Source organism: Diceros bicornis, chromosome X (assembly GCF_020826845.1).
Source record: "Diceros bicornis minor isolate mBicDic1 chromosome X, mDicBic1.mat.cur, whole genome shotgun sequence".
Lineage (NCBI taxonomy): Eukaryota > Metazoa > Chordata > Mammalia > Perissodactyla > Rhinocerotidae > Diceros > Diceros bicornis.
In genome coordinates this window covers 9,205,864-9,223,093 of record NC_080781.1, presented here as the reverse complement: position 1 = coordinate 9,223,093, position 17,230 = coordinate 9,205,864, and the positions used below count along the sequence as shown (strand labels likewise).

The following is a 17,230-nucleotide window of genomic DNA, read 5'->3' as shown; positions in this document are numbered from 1 at the left end:
GTAGCCGGAGAAGCTGCTCCCAGACTCGTTTCCAAGCAGGGAACATTGACATCGCCAGTGTTTTCCAGCTTCCCAAAAATGTGGCCGCGGCGCGCTGCGCCCAGAGGCGTCCCAGAGCCGAACCCGGAGACCGATCGCTTTGTGAGCGCCAATCTTCGCAGCCTCTGGGCTGACGCTGCGCCCGGCGCCTGCCCCCTGCCTGGCCTCACTCACCCCTCCTCCTCGAGTACATTTACACACGACCCTTACACGGCGAGGACCCCTCCCCCCTACTTTTCTTAGTAGGTCCCGAGATCTCCAGCCCATTCATCGGCAGCCACTGTATTTGAACTGGATCTCTATCCTTCCTTTTTTAAAACAAAAACAGCGGGAGGTGGTGGTTGGGGGGAGGCAGGAGATTTAACTCCAACTTCAGAGCAACCGTCCCGGGCTGCCCATCTGACACCAGTGGGTGGGGTGCAATCTGACACTTCCTTTCCTTTCCAGAAACGTGAGTGGAGCTGGCGCCCCCCTTGATCTGGGGGAGGAGAGACGGGGGAGAAGGTCCGCACTTCCGTCCTCATGGCTTTCTCCCCAGGAGACCCGGTATCAGTGGCGAGCAGCGCTCTCTCTGCTCCGCTCCCAGGTTTGGAGCCTGGAAAACTCCACGTTCTGCTTTCTCCTGCTCCTGGCTCCGCCCCACCTCTAGACCTGGCTTCCCTCCCGCCCTACCCGTCCCGGCCGCCCCCTTCCCGCTGCCTCTAGCGAGAGCGTGCGGGGACATCTCCGCGCCTGCCCTGGGCCCAAGGCAGGGCTGCTAATATCAAGAGCCCCTCTCCGGTGGGGCATGGGCATCCGCCCCTGGGCTCTCTCCTTAGGTCCCTGAGCGTAGCCAGGAATTCTCTCCCACCGTAGCCACTCAGCCCTTGGAAGGCCCTGGGTGCAGCGCTCTCCGTGTCCCTACTTTGTAGCAAGACTGGCACCGCACGGGAACCTGGAGCTTGGAGACACCCTTGCGCCTAGCCAGTCGGAGGAGTGGGCGCAGCAGCCAAGTGGAGGCCAGACACGCAGCTTCAAGGGCCCGGATACGGCGACGGTGCAGCCGGGGCGCAGCTCGGGCGCCCAGCTCCAGCGCCGGAGGAAGTCCCTCTCGCGGCGCGGGGAGCGCGACGGACGCGCCCTGGGCGCACGCCCAGGAGGCCTCCTCCCCAGCCCTCGGGACCGTCCTCAGGGCGCGAGGAGGAGCTTGCTGGAGACTTCGAGGCTGTCCAGAGCCAGTGAGCAGGAGCGCGGCATCTCCTGCCTCGGCTGGGAAGGGGGAGTGGCGCTGGCGGGTTAGAGCTGGGAACTGAGCGAACGCCTGACCTTCCTTCTCTTCCTTACCCCCTTCGCGACTTGGGCTCCGAGGGAAGGTTCTAGCGGCCACAGTAGGCCCCCCGATCCCTTTTCCTAGAAGGCTGGTGATGGATCTCCTGCTTCTGCCCCCGCGAGGGTACTTGGAGCGCGCTGGTGGCGCGTGAGCCGGGCACTGCCCTCCACCGCCCTCGGCGAGCCTCGGGCTGGCCCCGCCTGGCAGCCTCGCCCGAGCCCCCTTTCTTTCCGGGCCCCAAGTCGCCAGCGTTCCGAGAGCGGGAGGAGGTTGGCCCTCGGGCACAGCCTCGACGAGATGTCCGCGCAGAGCCTGCTCCACAGTGTCTTCTCCTGCTCTTCACCGGCCTCGGGCGGCGCGGCCTCTGCCAAGGGCTTTTCCAAGAGGAAGCTGCGCCAGACCCGCAGCCTGGACCCAGCCCTGATCGGCGGCTGCGGGGGCGAGGCGGGCGCGGAGGGTGGCTCGCGGGGGGCCACTGCGGGCCGCGTCTGCTCCCCGCTGCCTCCCGCCGAGGGTCTCAGTCCCCGATCAGCGTCCTCTCCCCGGGGCCCACCCCCCCGGGCCAACCGACTCCCGCCCCCTAGACCCCTCTGCTCATCCTTCTCCACGCCCAGTACCCCGCAGGAAAAGTCGCCGTCTGGCAGCTTCCACTTTGACTATGAGGTCCCCCTGGGTCGCAGCGGCCTCAAGAAGAGCATGGCCTGGGACTTGCCTTGGGTCCTGTCTGGGCCGGGCGGTGGCCGCAGCGCCATCCTCTGCTCCTCCGGGGGAGGCCCCAACGGCATCTTCGCTTCTCCCAGGAGGTGGCTCCAGCAGAGAAAGTTCCAGTCCCCACCCAACAGCCACGGCCACCCTTACGTCGTGTGGAAGTCCGAGGTAGGGTCTGATGCTGCGCGTTCTCATGGCCCAAGGCTGGACACCTGGGCAGTTCTTTAATTCCATCACATTTACAGAGCCAGGGACCCGTTGAGAGGTTTCTATGGTGTGGCTCTTCCTCTTTGGCTGGTTAAATGGTGCCTGGAAATGGGACGTCCCTAGTGGCCACCCGCGTGTGTCTTGTTAGCACTTCTTGGCTCCACTTTGGAGCAGTGGTGGGAGCTGGAGGAAGAGATGGTGTTCTGCTTTCCTGTTTGTACTGCAGGCGATTTCAGAGGGTCATCTTATCCCTTCACCCAATGTTGATATTTTCCGGAACTCAAATGATCTATTTCTAAGCTGTTTGTAAGAATTGGATGAAATATATTTTCAAATATGTCTGCCACCTGGTTGTTCTACAGAGAATTCAGGAACATTATTCTGGAGGGTGTTGTTGATAGTGTGTGTAGGTCTGCGTTTTTGGGTGGCTGGGGGGTGGGGGTGAGTAATTACTAGAATTCTCTAGTTTTGATCTTTTCTTCTCTCAAAAGTTCTAATTTCAGAAATCTATGGGACTGAGTACTGGTTAAATCTAGGAGAAAATAATCTCTGCTTAAGGCTATGAAAGCTCATGGAAATATCCCACTAAGGACAACCAATAGTGAAATATACATGAACCGGGAATCATTAATAAATAGGGAACTCAGAGGGAGCTATTTGGTACCTTTAAAATATTTGCTCTCTGGTTAAGAAGAATGGAGCACAGAGCTATTCGGAAACTGTAGTTGATGGGTATTTGGAAAGCAGCATACTTTTAGAGAATAAATAGTAGTTGTTTTAAAAATGAACAACTTCTATCTCTTTCAGTCCACAAACTCTATAGATTGATTTGCCTTAGATCTGTTTCCATTACGGAAGGGAGATTCCATTAGTTGTAATTAAATATTTTAAAGTACAGTTAGAATTACAGAAATGAAATGAAATACCATGTAATTGCTGGAGATTTAGACTAAATAAAGGAAACACAACCAAGAAAAACAGTTTGAATATAGCATCCAGGATCATACCTGGCTCTGTAAACATGAGATAACTATGAGATTTCAACTTTTAATAGACCACCTTAGAATAATCAGCAGTATTTATCAGAAATATTAACATCACGTATTGATAAAATATTAGTTACTGTGTCAAAGTAACTGCTGCTGTTGGGTGGGGAGTATGGATTAGAAAAACTAACAAACATTGCTGACTGTTTTGCTCATTTTCTTGAGGAAGATAGGCAGTAGAAAGCAAAGTGAAGTCAGAGAGTAAGAGATTCTCTCCAAACTAGGGAACTCAGCATTAGAAAGAGGATCAAAAATCTAAACGTTGAATTTCTCTTGGTCTCTAGAAGGGGCTGGATTCCTGCTCTATATCAGAAGCACACATTATCAGATTAATCTGTAGGAGCTGAGAATAAGAGAGAGAAATTCAAAAGCAAGCCAAGTTCTTGGACTAGACAGCCACTGACATTCACATTTAAACCCTATTGCATCATTAAGAATGTCCCTGCTTTTCTTAGCAACTGCACATACTTGGAATATAGTATACAGATGCTATTCATTGCTGTAATTACCAAAAGGCATTCTACTGTAGATGATCATGACAGGTTAGAAATTATACTATAGATGATCACGACTGGTTAGAAATTATCTTCTTATCCATTAAAATCTCATAATCAGTAGACAAGTATCTGAACTGCGGTAATACTGGGTGTCTTCTAACTGTTCTATGGAGTATTTGGGCAGTATGCAAGCTCATCTGCTGTGACTTTCACCTCTTTGCAATGGTTAAAACTAAGTACATAGCCATCTAGCAAAAGAACAATATTTTCTCATAAAATGCTCACGTGTGTGTGTGTGTGTGTGTGTGTGCATGTGTGTGTGTGTGTGTATGAGATCCCTCTATTCTTGAGGCAGACATGGAGTGATTGGATGGAATGCTGCCGTGAAGGTCCAGGGCTGGTTTTGTTTAGTAGAGGTCCAGATATCCTAACGCAACCCCTGGGTCTGGAATTTAATGACATGGAGTATCTTTCAAAGCTTTAACGCCCTGGAACCCTCTCAAAAACCAAGGCAATTCATCCATTGAGCACTGCTTGTCCTTCTCAATTGCAAGCAATCTGGGTCCTTTGTCCTAAAAGAGAATTTTTGCTAATGATGTCAAAAGTCCAGCAAACCTTGCAAGGTTACTTACGGTCCCTGGAAGGGAAATTTGGTTCATATAGATTTGGTTCCTGTGCTTTTCCTGGTTGCTCTGGCTCAGGGTTTCTCAGCCTCTGCACTATTGACAGTTGTGGCTGAATGATTCTTTGTGGTGTGGGCTGTCCTGTTCATTGTAGGATGTTTAGCAGCATCCTGAGCCTCTACTAACTAGATGCCAATAGCATCCCTCCTCACCAGTGTGACAATGAAAAATGTCCACAGGCGCTGCCAAATGTCCTCTAGGGGTCAAAATTGCCCCAGTTGAGAACCACTGCACCGGTGAGTTGAATGTAGCACCGCATGCTGGCCATCTAGTGAGTGCCCACGGAAGTACTTTCAGCTGGAATAAAGTTTCCCTGGGGCCTTCATCCAATTCCAAAACCATGCAGAGCCCTCTTGAGTCATGCCTGCAGACTCCATGAACCTCTTATGGTTTGTTCAACTTTTCTGTTTCTCTTCCATTGAATCCGTAGGCAAAGCTGAGAATTCACTCTCATTCAGGTTTAAACAGTGATGGATCACATCCATTTTTGCTTAGTTCTCTCAGCAGATTCTCTGGTTTTAAACTAAACTGTTTGTACAACAGCTCCTGCTCCCAGGACTCTCATAAATGCCTGTAGCTCTATGCCTTGTGCTCACTCAAAGCTCACAAATGGCCATTTTATAGCCTAAAACCAGGAGTGTTAGACAATGTCAACTATGACTCTATTAATGTTTCCTTACTCCGTGTCTCAGGATTACTTTAGCAAAATCCGATTCATGGATATGCTGGGTAGAATATCTATTGAGCAGAAAAAGGGAGAAGACAAAGGGATAAATGGTGCATGGTGACACAACTGATACATGCTTCTCAACTTTGTTCTTAGCAGCCAAGGGGGTAAGGTCTCTCTCCAACCCTGGGTTTCTCCTAATTTTCATGGATCAGAGCTAGGATTATGCTCATAGCTGGAGTTTTACAGCCTCGGGCACCCATAATTAAAAGGATTTCTCTCTATCCATGACTTCTATTCTTTTCTTTGTTCATTTCACAAGCACTTCTTGAGTACAAGCATTTCTCTAGGTACCAGCAATGCAGAGAGGCTAAAATATGGTGTCAGCCCTTAAAGAGCCAACAGTCTGATAAGGAGGATGGATGAGTCAACCAATAGGCACAGTGCAGAAGGATCAGCACAATAAGGGACCAGGGTGGAGGTGATGATCCACTATGCTTTGGGGAGCCTTGGAAGGCTTCACTGTGCAGAGAACACTTGAACTTGATCTTCAAGGATGACTGCCATTTATAAGAAGAAGAAGGGTAGTGATTCGTTGACGAAAGAGAAAGGAGTGGACATGCGAAGGCACGGAGGTATTGGTGACACTAGAGTTGCCAATGAAGAGGACTTAGAAGGGCTTAAAAGTGGAGAAGCTTGTTTGGAGAAGAAGGTTAGAATATCTGTGGTTTAATATATGTCACAACCACATGGTTTTTTATGTAATGACCTAATGAAACCAGAAATTAGGTACATATTTGGGGGATAGTAACTAACTATGGGCATGGATAAAAATGGCAGGAGGGCCAAAGAACACTGCCCACCCTCCAAGGCACCTCTTGGCATCGAATATTCAGAGAGGTGAAAGGATGTAGAGTGTTTTTGAAGTTAGAAGTTCAGTGTGTCTGGAGCATAGGCTGTATTTCACTGTGTGTTGGATAGTAATATTCAACAGGCTGGGTACCATTAATTACGAAGAGCCCCACTGTGCACGTCTCAGGAGTTTGGACTCTACATTTTGTAGAGCAGTGGTTCTCAACCTGGAGGCAGCTTTGCCCCAGGGGACATTTAGCAATGTCTAAAGACAGTTTTGGTTGTCACAACTGGGGGTGGTGATGTATTAGTTTCCTATTTCTGCCATAACAAATTACCCCAAACTTAGTGGCTTAGAGCAACACAAATTTATTATCTTACAGTTATGGAGGTCAGAAGTCTGAAATAGGTCTCACTGGGCTAAAGTCAGAGTGCTGGCAGGGCTACGTTCCTTCTGAAGGCTCTGGGATCTGTTTCCTTTGCTTTTATAGTGGCTCTCTTCTTCCATCTGCAAAGCCAGCCATGTTGCATCTCTCTGACCTTCTTCCATAGTCATTTCTCCCTCAGACTCACTTGAAGACCCTTGTGATTACACTGGGCTCATCTGGATAATCCAAGATAATCTCATTATTTTAGGGTCAATTGATTAGCAACCTTTAATTCCATCTGCAACTTTAATTCCCCTTTGCCATGTAACTGAACACATTCACAGGTTCCAGAAATTAGGATGTGGATATCTGTGGTGGAACATTATTCTGCCTACTACAGGGGAGGTGCTACTGGCATTTAGTGGGGGAGAAGCCAGGGATACTGCTAAATACTCTACAATGTACAGGACAGCTCCTCCAACAAAAAATTATCTGGCTCTTAAAGTTAAGAGTACCCAGGTTGAGAAACCCTGTGGTAGAAAATGGGGGAAATTGGTGACTTTTAAACATGAGGATGTAACATGATCAAATATGTGTTTTAGAGAGATCACTCTGTTGTCTGGGGGTGGGGCGTTCATTAATAGAGTGAAGCAAGCAGGAGGACAGATACTCAGGGGAGGTGGGCATGGGGAAACCATGCCAAGCATCCAACAAACAAATGGGAGTTGGCATATAAGCATAATACTTCTGTATTTCTTACTTTTCCATTTTAGCAAATTGTTTTCTTGCACTATTGAACTACTACTAATAAGTTGGTCTCTGTAAACCAGTGATTCTCAACCAGAGGTGAGTTTCTACCTTGGGAGCATTTGGCAATACCTGGCAGTATTTTTGATTGCCAGAGCTGGGGCAGAGAGTGCGGTACTGGCGTCTGGTGGGTAGAGGCCAGGGATGCTGCTAATCATCCTACAGTGCACAGGACAGACCACCTTGAAATTTCAATAGCACCAAGGTTGAGAAACCCTGTATAATGTGCTACTTTATGCAAGAAACTGAATTCTAGGTTTTGCTTTCCAGTACCATTTTCTTTCATTCTTCTGGCTTCACTCTTTGTCATTTTCTTCTTCTTTCCTGGTATATGTCAATCAAGCTCTGAATTGGAAAAAAAAATGCCTTTTCAAAAGGTATTGAGGATAGGAAAAGAATATGGGGTGTCTAAATATATGTGTAGGGAAGAATTGAATGGTAAATATATAATGACGGAAACTGGAATTAAAATTTAAAACGTGGGCAGAAAGGAATATTGTGATTAAAAATAGAGGCTCATCACCATGTCACCAAAGAGGAAGTAATTAGAGTAAGATAGCTTCAAATGGGAAATTGACAAAAGGCATTTTATAAGAAATTATGTCTGAAATCAGCATAATGCCATAAGAATTTATAAATTTGGAAAATAGTTATTTAGTTTTCATATGCTCTTTCTTGGAGTATCTGTCTGCTAGAATTCGTTTCTAAGATAACTTTTAACTTAAATAGAGAATAATGTGAAGACAACTTCTTCTCAGATGCCTTGGAATTAAGCTTTCACCAAAATTTTCAGGGCTGGAAAGAGCAAATTTTAGACTCAGAAAGGACCTTGGTAGCATCTAGCTGCAGCCTCCTTATTTTACAGTTAAAGAGAGGGACTGAAAGTATTAAGCTCAAACTCAGACAACAAGGTGAGGGCAGAACCACCCTGAAATCCTTGACTCTCAATGTAAACTGCCAAACTTCTGGAATAAGTAAGTGACCACGAGCACCTTAAACCTTGGAAATCTCTTTTCTATCCCCATTACTTAATGAAACAATTCTCTCAAAGGTGCCAAAATCCTAAGACTCTTCTTAGACCTGCTTTGATTAGGCTTCTGGGCAGAACTGACAGCACTCTTTGGACTCTGTTCCTCCTTTCCCCACCACACACAGAGGAGTCTCAATTGCCTCCTCACTGTCCGCGTCTCTGTCTCTAATGTCTCTTGCTGCTCTTCTGTCTCTGTGCTTTCCTGTGTCCACCCATCCCTACGGTTCTGCATTTTGTCCCTCAAATCATTCTCCCTTGATGATCTCATTCACTTTTGTGACTTCAGCCATCATCCCTCTCGGGGACACTCCTAACTCAGTGTCTGGCTGCTATTTTGTGCATGAGCTCTTGACATCTATTTCTGATTTCCTGCTAGACATCTGCTCATGGTGCCCACTGGACTCTTCATATTCTACATATCTGAAACAGAACAGATCAGCCCCCCTTTCCTCTGAGCACGTTTCATTTTCTGTGCTCCTTATTTTGGTTGGTGACACTCTTATTCCATCTGCTTGGTTTTACCAGGCCGGAGATGTCTCCAGTTCTCCCCTCTTTTCTTTCTCCTGTCTTCTCCAATAAGTTATCAAATCCTGTTGTGTTTACTTCTCATTTGCTCCATTCTAGAAAGGATTTGAAGTGGAATGTATCCAAGTTCTTACATCTCTCTCCAGCTGTTCCTTCTCATTGCCACTGCCTAATTTGGGACCTCATTTGTTGTGGCCTCCTGCTGGTCACCCTGCCTTCAGTTTCTCCCCTCTTCCCATCTGGCTTATGGGTCTTCCACTCCAAACAGAATTGTAATCATGTTAACCCCCTAAGCAAAAACCTTTTCTGGGACTCAGTGTGTACAGAATGAAATCCAAACTGCTTAGCCAGCCATTTCAAAGTCTTTTATAATATAATCTTAACCTACCTCCTCCCCTTCCAACAAAGCCGAACTGGCCACTCAGCCAGACAGTCATCAAATATTTGTTGAGTGCTGGCTATGCACTTGATGCCGAGGATGTATGCAGAACAAACAGGCACGGCCCCACAAGGTGCTTACCGTTTTATGAAAGCAATACTTTCAAATAAATAACTCCCTGCACTTTTTCAGAATGCTGTGGCATTATGACAGGAGGATTGCGGTAGAGAGAATAACGGCCTCCAAAATATGTTCATGTCCTAATCCCCAGAACCCGTGGATATGCCACGTTACATGGCAAAAGGGACTCTACAGATATGATTAAGTTAAGGATCTTGAGATGGTGAGATTAGCATGGATTATCTGGGTGAGCCAATGTAATCACAGGAGTCCTTATAAGAGGGATGCAGGAGGGTCAGAGTTAGAGAAGAAGATATAAGGACAGAATCAGTGAGAGAGAGAGAGAGATTGATTTTGAAGATGCTCCACTGCTGGCTTTGAAAATGGAGGGAGTCACAAGCCAAAGAATGGGGCAGCCTCTAGAAGCTGGAAAAGGCAAGGGAACGGATTCTCCCCTAGAGCCTCCAGAAGGAACGCAGCTCTGCTGACATCTTGATCCTAGCCCAATGAGACTTCTGACCTTCAGAACTATAAGAGAATAAATATATATTGTTTTAAGCCATGACCCTTGTGGTAATTTATTACAGTAGCCATAGGAAACTTATACAAGGACTAAGGAGGTCTGGATGTCTCAAATGAAACCTGTGGATAAGGAGGCTTTTGCCAAACAAAAAGAAGAGAGACAGCATTCCAGCTAGAATCAATGGGCTGTAGTTAAGAGGGAACATAGTATGCTTCAAGAATGTAGAAAAATCCAACTGGAACAGAGTATAGGAGTGGGAAGATGGCAAAGAATAAGTCTGGTTGGGCCTTGAGCTTCATGATACAGATTTTATGATTTAATGTAAAGGTTCCCTGCAGAGATTTTTTAAAATCTCTTTCTTACTCTGCTTCTGATCACCTGGTCTCATATCTATCTGAGAAAACTCCATTTCTACTTTATGGCTCAACCAGATGCCACCTTCAAATAAATATGCTTTGACTATGATACGCGTCATGACACATTCAGGATTTGCAGAAATGTGAGCTCATTTTCCCATAGTGAGATTCCGATTCTTCCAATCTGGTGCCGCATAAGGGAAAGTATGTTTCATATCAGAATCCAGCCAATGACTGAGGGAGCCTGTGTTCTGACAGCGGTTCTCCAAATCCCAGAGATATATCTTTGGAGCATGACATCTTGTTCTAAAGTTTACTGCATCCTCTCTGAGCCATTGCTCATGATAAAGAGAGTGAGACTATAATTGCAACTATGTTATAATCTGGCAAAACAAGTGGAATATAATATATGAGAAAATGAAATTAGTTATTGTGTTAGCTGGCAAAGGATGATGTTTCATTAGCTGTTAGGAAAACGCAAATCAAAACCACAAGATACCACTTCATATCCACTAGGATGGCTGTAATAAAAAAGATAGTAACAAGTGTTGGCGAGGATATGGAGAAACGGAAACTCTTATACACTGCTGGTGGGAATGTAAAATCATGCAGCAGCTTTGAAAAACAGTTTGGCAGTTTCTCAAAAAGTTAAACATAGAGTTACCATATGACCCAGCAATTCCTCTGTTAGGTATATACCTAAGAGAAGTGAAAATATTTCCACACAATAACTTGTACATGAATGTTTATAGCAGCATTATTCATAATAGCCAAAATGGTGGAAACAACAAAATGCCCATCAACAGATGAAGGGTAAACAAAATGTGGTGTATCCATACAATACAAAATTATTCAGCAATAAAAAGGAATGAAGTACTGATAGATGCTACAACATAGATGAACCTTGAAAATATGCTAAGTGAAAGAAGCTAGTCACAAAGGGCCACATATTGTATGACTCTATTAATATGAAATGTTCAAAAAAAAATATGAGATGTTCAGAATAGGCAAATCCATAGAGACAAAAAGGAGATTAGTGGTTGCCAGAAGCTGGCAGTAGGAGGAATGGGGAGTGACTGCTAATGGATACTAAGTTGCTTTTTGGGATGATGAAAATGTTCTGGAACTAGATAGGGGTGATGGTTGCACAACCTGGTGAATATACTAAAAATCGCTGACTTGTACACTTTAAAAGGGTGAATTTTATGGCATGTGAATTTTAATGTTAAAAAAAGAATGACTTTTAGAAAATATACCAATATTGTTGCTACATCATCTTTTCAATAAATCAGAAATGTAAGTGTAGTGGAGCAGAGTTATGTAGTAGGCCCAGGCCTAGTGTATATTAAACGCTGTCCTGAAGATGCAACAAGGGAGGTAGTAACGGCTCTGGCAGATTCAATGGAGGAGTCAACAGCCAGCAGGGGATTTTCTGAGATAGGTTACCGTGGAAATTCTGTGTCCTGATTATTATGCTTTGGAAGCAAGTGCAAAGAAGCTATTAAAAAGATTGTTTTTCAGAATAGACAGAGACTTTGAAGACTACTTACAATCTTGAAAAATTGCCTGGCCGTATCACACCAGAGCTATTAAATAGCCAAAGATCTTCAGGAGCCATTAGAATTAAAAGCAACTTGAGAAACAACCCATCAAGCGATGTGCTGATGGACGCAAGAGGAGAAGGCTGAGCCTAGAATATCCATGTCTTTGGAGAAATTGGAAGTGAACTGAGTTGGGTGACCCATGGACTAAGGAAAATAACATGTTTTCATTTCTGTGTACCTGAATGGCTCATGGAAGTAGGTGAATTAATACCACCTACAGGAGCTTAAATGTGAGTAAGCATCTGGTCAATTCTCAGTTTGCATTGCCGATAACTTCATATCTCAGGGATTGAGAAACAATTTGGCAAGCTGGTACTCTGAGACCCAAATGTAGATGGAGAAGGGGAGAGAGAAACCTTGGGGTTTTGGCTGTCTCTGGGAGGAGCTAGATGCAGGAGAGTCAATGGGTCATGATTGTCCAGTTTTCCTTTCCTCATCTAGAAATATCTCTTTTACAGGAAATGTTTAAAATCTTGCTATGTATTTTATTCTCCTCATAAGATATCATTTCTAATTTGTATAAAGATGTGGTAGGTGTAACTTATGTAAATATTCATTCAAATCTAAAACCATTCTAAAAAAGTAAATTTTTAAAAAGTTCATTGAATAAGGAAGTTGTATAGTCAAGAAGAAAATTAACTCAGTATACCTGCAAAGATTCCCTCCAAGTCATTAGTTAAATGTTTATATGCAATATTTTTTCAGTGCAGAAAGGTGAATTTTTCAATTTTATTTGGAAAGACTTCTTGCAGAGTTTTAGATCACAGTCTATTAGTGTACTTTCTTTCTCTGTCTATATATCTATACATCCAACTTTTAACTTCATAATAACGTCTTGCTTTAGAAATAAAAATGAATGGTTGGTTATTACCATATATAATTGGAGCAATGTGGATAAATTATCTTTATGAAACCATAAGCTTTTAAAACTCCGTGAAAAAAAATGTAGGAGGGGCAAAATCTGTGTCTTAGTTTGAGTTCCTCCAAAGGCAGGACCTGAGTGAGTGCAGTTTATTTGGGAGGTGACCCCAAGAAGCAGGAGTGAAGAATAAGGGGGCATGAAATGCCATTATAAGGTTGTGTCATGGAACTCGCAGCTGTGGACAAAGGGACGACCAAGGTTCCACCAGGACCACTGGAAAACTTATAGAATGCCTCTTAGGATGATCTGTCTGTGTTTCCATCATCTATTGCTGCATAACAACCCTCCCCCCCCCAATGAAACTTAGTGGCATGATTTTGTGAGTCAGGAATTAGATCAGGGCTCAGCTGGACAGTTCTGCTCCACATGGCATCAGCTGGGCTCGCTCACTTGGCTGCTTTCAGCTGGTGTCTGGGATGCCTGGAAAGTTCAAGATGTCTTCAGTGTTTCTCCATGTGGCCCCTCTCTCTCCAGTGGCTATCTTGGGCTTCCTCACTGCATGGTGATCTCGTAGTATTGGGTAAAAGTGAGTCTCAGGGCCAGCCCAGATTCAAGAGCAAGGGAAAAAGATTCCACCTCTTGATGGGAGAAGCAACAAAGAATTTGTGACCTTTGCTCTGTCACAAGCTAAAAGATGGGGAGCTGGAAAATGTTTTCATTCGTTTCCATTTTCCATTGGTTGAGATTCCTTCCAGGGTTTTTAACTGCCTTGTAACTTCTTGCACATGACTGAGTGTTCACGAGAGATGGATCACTGGCAGCACAAGGTCAGTGTGAGCTTGCACAGAACTTCCCAGCAGAGTCTCAGCTGAACTCAAGATTTTTAGTGCAGGCTCATGGAGAGCAGCATTTAGAGTGTCACCCACAATCTTAACTAACTAAAAGCATAACTGAAGGACAATATGACCATAGGCTGGGAGATGCCTAAACCTGGGGTCAAATCCCAGGGCCACTACTTATGAGGTATGAATTTCGGTTTCTTCATCTTTAAAGGGAATATAATTGTTTCACTGTAGGAGGTTGTGAAATCAATTGCTGTGTGCACTTAGGACCCATGAGCTATGAGGGATCATGCAGAGGAGTCTATTGTTTATTACTGGATGTACTTCATTCTGAAATGCTGTTATAGACAGGTGCGCATAGATTTTATGATGCTTTCAGGGGGGAAAAGGCAACAATATTATGGTAAATGTAAATGACAATTATAAGATGTAAATTTAGGCTTTTTAAACTTTAAGGAAAATATATAGTAGTTGAGGAACTATGATAGAGTGTATTTTTTCCTTTACATTTTAGCTTTTAAGATTTGTGTGTTATATTTTAAATTGTATCAAAAAGAATGTAGTTTGTTTCCTGCCAAATGTCAAATTGGTATACCTATGAGTAAATAGCAAAATAAGCCCCTCCTCCCTTTTTAAATTATATTCAGAGTTGAGGCAAAGAATTTAATTAAGACTATTCATCCAGCCCTATAGTAGTTGTTTATTAGATGAGAGGATTATATTGACTTATCTATTGCCCTTAGGGAATTTTCACATATTCTTCAATTGTCAATAACTGCGGCTCAGGTCACCTCCACTGGCTATAAGAGCATCATTGTGCAAAGCTACTTGTTCTTAGAATTTTTTTATCTACTCCATAGAGATCCTTCCAAATGACTGGCTGTTAACAAAACATAGAGCAACATAAACAGGTATCTTTAATTAGGGCTGGCATTCTAAAGTTTAGAGGCATAAGGTTGCAAATGAAGAAATTTATTTTTTGCTATCATTACTCGATAATGTTAATCTATATCAGCTACTGAAGTATTATCCAACATTCTTACTGATTAATTCACTCACTCGTTCATTCATCAAACAATTCAGCATATCTTAAGTGTAAAACTCTGGATTTAGCAAGATAAGAATAATATTTATTGAATGCTTGATGTGAGCTAGTTATCCTACTAAATGCTTTAAAAGGCATTGAATCATTAAATCCTCACAATAATCCAAGGAAGTCCAAAGCCAGTAAATGGCAAAGGGGAGGATCTGAATCCAGCTTGGAGAATTCCACTCAGGAAAGTAAATATATATGGTTCTTTTTCCAAAGGTCCTCAGCCTAGAGAGACGTGTAATAACTATAACAATAGCTAATAATTATTGAGTGCTTTCCTGACTCAAACACTCTTAGAGTTACTTTATTTGCATGAATTCATTTAGTTCTCATGACTCCATGAGTTGTGATTGTTAGCCCCATGTTCTAGACAAGAAACTTAGGCACAGAGAATTAAGTAATTTGCTCAAGGTTACACAGCTGGTAAGAGATTGGGCTGGGATTTGAATCCAGATAGCCTAGTTTTAGATCTCTTGCTTGCAACCATCACTCCATATAGCCTAGATTCAGTACCTTATCGTGTGAGCTAAAACAGAGGTTTGTGGAAGGGACTCTAAGAATGGATAAGAGGGAAAGTCAAACTCTGGGGAAGCCAGGGGAGATGACATTTGAGGTCACTCTTAAAACAAGTAGTATGTCTAGGGAACAAGGTTGGGGAGAAAGGCAAGTAGAAGAAATAGAATGAGCAAAAGCATGGGAGTATTAGTAAGCAGGGCATAGTCCAGAAACTAAAAGTTATCTGATGTGATTGGAAGGTGGGTCATGAATTCTGGAATTGTTTTGCATATGAGTTAATCTCGTACCCAACCAGCCATTAAGATCCAAAGAACAGGACAAACAATAAATACACAATAACTTTTTAACTTTTTTTATTTTGAAATAATTTTGGATTTACAGAAGAGTAGCATAGATAGTACGGAGGGTTCCCATATATCCTTCACCTAGCTTCCCTTATTGTTAATATCTTAAACAAGTTATGGTATATTTATGAAAACTAAGGAATAAACCTTGGTAACAGTTTTGTTACCAAGGTAATCTTGGTGATACCTTTAACTACAGTACTCTTAACTGAAATACAGAGCTTACTTAGAGGCACCAGTTTTTCCACTAACGTCCTTTTCCAGTTCCAGGATCCCACATTGCATTTAGTTAGCATGGCTTCTTAGTCTCATCTAATAAGTCTTTGTCTTTCATGACCTTTCCACTTTATAGAATGTTCCTCAATTTTGGTTTGTCTGATGTTTTCTCATGATTAGAATGAGGTGATGCAGAAATAGAAGTATAATGATGTACACCTGAAATTTATACAATGTTATAAACCAATGTTACTGCAATAAACAAAAAATTAAAAAAAAAAAGAATGAGGTGATGGGAAGAATACACTCAACATTGTTTGAATACCAAGTGTCACTGTTTATCTACATTAGTAAAATATTATGTGTCTATTAATGGTGATACTTTTCACCCAATCAGCCACATCCTCCTGTCCTGTCTGCATGGTAGCATGGTCATATGCTTGTTGGGCAGGTGCAATATTGAGGGTATAGACTATGGCTAAGGGACTGAAGAAAGCTACCTTAGAAAGTGACCTCACCAGCCACCAGTTGAGTTGATTGGCCCTTCAAGCATATTCTCTCTCTCTCTAATTTGGATTTGCCCACCCTTCTTCTCCATCACATGAGAAGCTCTCTCATAGGGTACTGCTGTGTCTCTCCTTATTGCCACCCTGAGCCATCAACAATCATTTCTTTGGGCAGTGCATTTGTTGGTCTGTGAGGCTGGGAGAAATTCAAGATCAAACTGCTGTTTGTCATTGCCCTATCAGAGTGGGGAGGAAGAGCTAGGCTTTGAGTAAATATTCATTTACATCAGCAGCATTCTTTTGTGCTAGTTTGATGCTTACTTCTCTCTTGTTAACAGTGCTAGAATAAACACATAATTCTACCAAAATATTAGCAGTGTGTGCTGTTTTCTTTCACTTGCCAAGACTGTTTTATAATAAATACCATTGGAAAAAATACCATTGGCTAGCATCCTCGGCAATTATGTTAATACCTCTAGAGAACAAAGTATGGATTTGGGAGGTGCTTTGTGAAGAGAAGCAAAATATGCCTGGTTTATGCTGCATTACTTGAATATACTGTTACCTTTGAGCTTGATTTTAGCTTAAATATTTCTCTTGGTTGACAAAAGTTGATGTCATTATTTCCTATGATATTCACTAATTAAATATCTTTTATAAGGTAAATCTAACATAAGCTTTCTTTTAAAACTAAGTGGTACTAAAATAGATGTTTGTAATGTGCTTTCATGGTAGAAATTTGTAGATGTAATCAGATATTCATGTTTGTCAAAAATAATTTTAGTCAAATGGAAGAAATGGATTTTCTCAACAATTTTGTTCACTTGGCTAATGTAATGTCTTAGTTTCAACTATCACTTCTATCCTTTAGACGTGCAAATTGTTTTTCCCTCATCAGTTGAATCCTAGTCCCATATTTCCATTTGCCTACATGATGGTTCTCTTTGTAGGTTCCACCATCACTTCAAACTCTAAATGTTCAAAATGATTAATGATCCTGTATCCCTAAAAGTAAAAGTAAATAAATGAATAAACAAACCACAACCAGCTGTTTCTCTAAACTTTGCTGTTTTCTTCCATGATAACCATTTTCACAGCCTTGGAACCTTGAAAATATTTTTGATTTTTCCT

At 43.0% G+C, this 17,230-nt stretch overlaps 1 protein-coding gene across 1 annotated transcript in view; it reads left to right on the top strand.

Annotated features, from left to right (window-relative positions):
- Positions 1-480: 480 nt before the first annotated feature.
- LOC131400727 (rho GTPase-activating protein 6-like) overlaps positions 481-17,230 on the top strand; it is a 46,794-nt gene continuing 30,044 nt past the window's right edge. Inside the window, exon 1 of the mRNA XM_058535434.1 lies at positions 481-2,224. Coding sequence (XP_058391417.1) covers positions 1,646-2,224 — 579 coding nt within the window. The 5' untranslated portion in view covers positions 481-1,645. The remainder of the gene's footprint in view (positions 2,225-17,230) is intronic.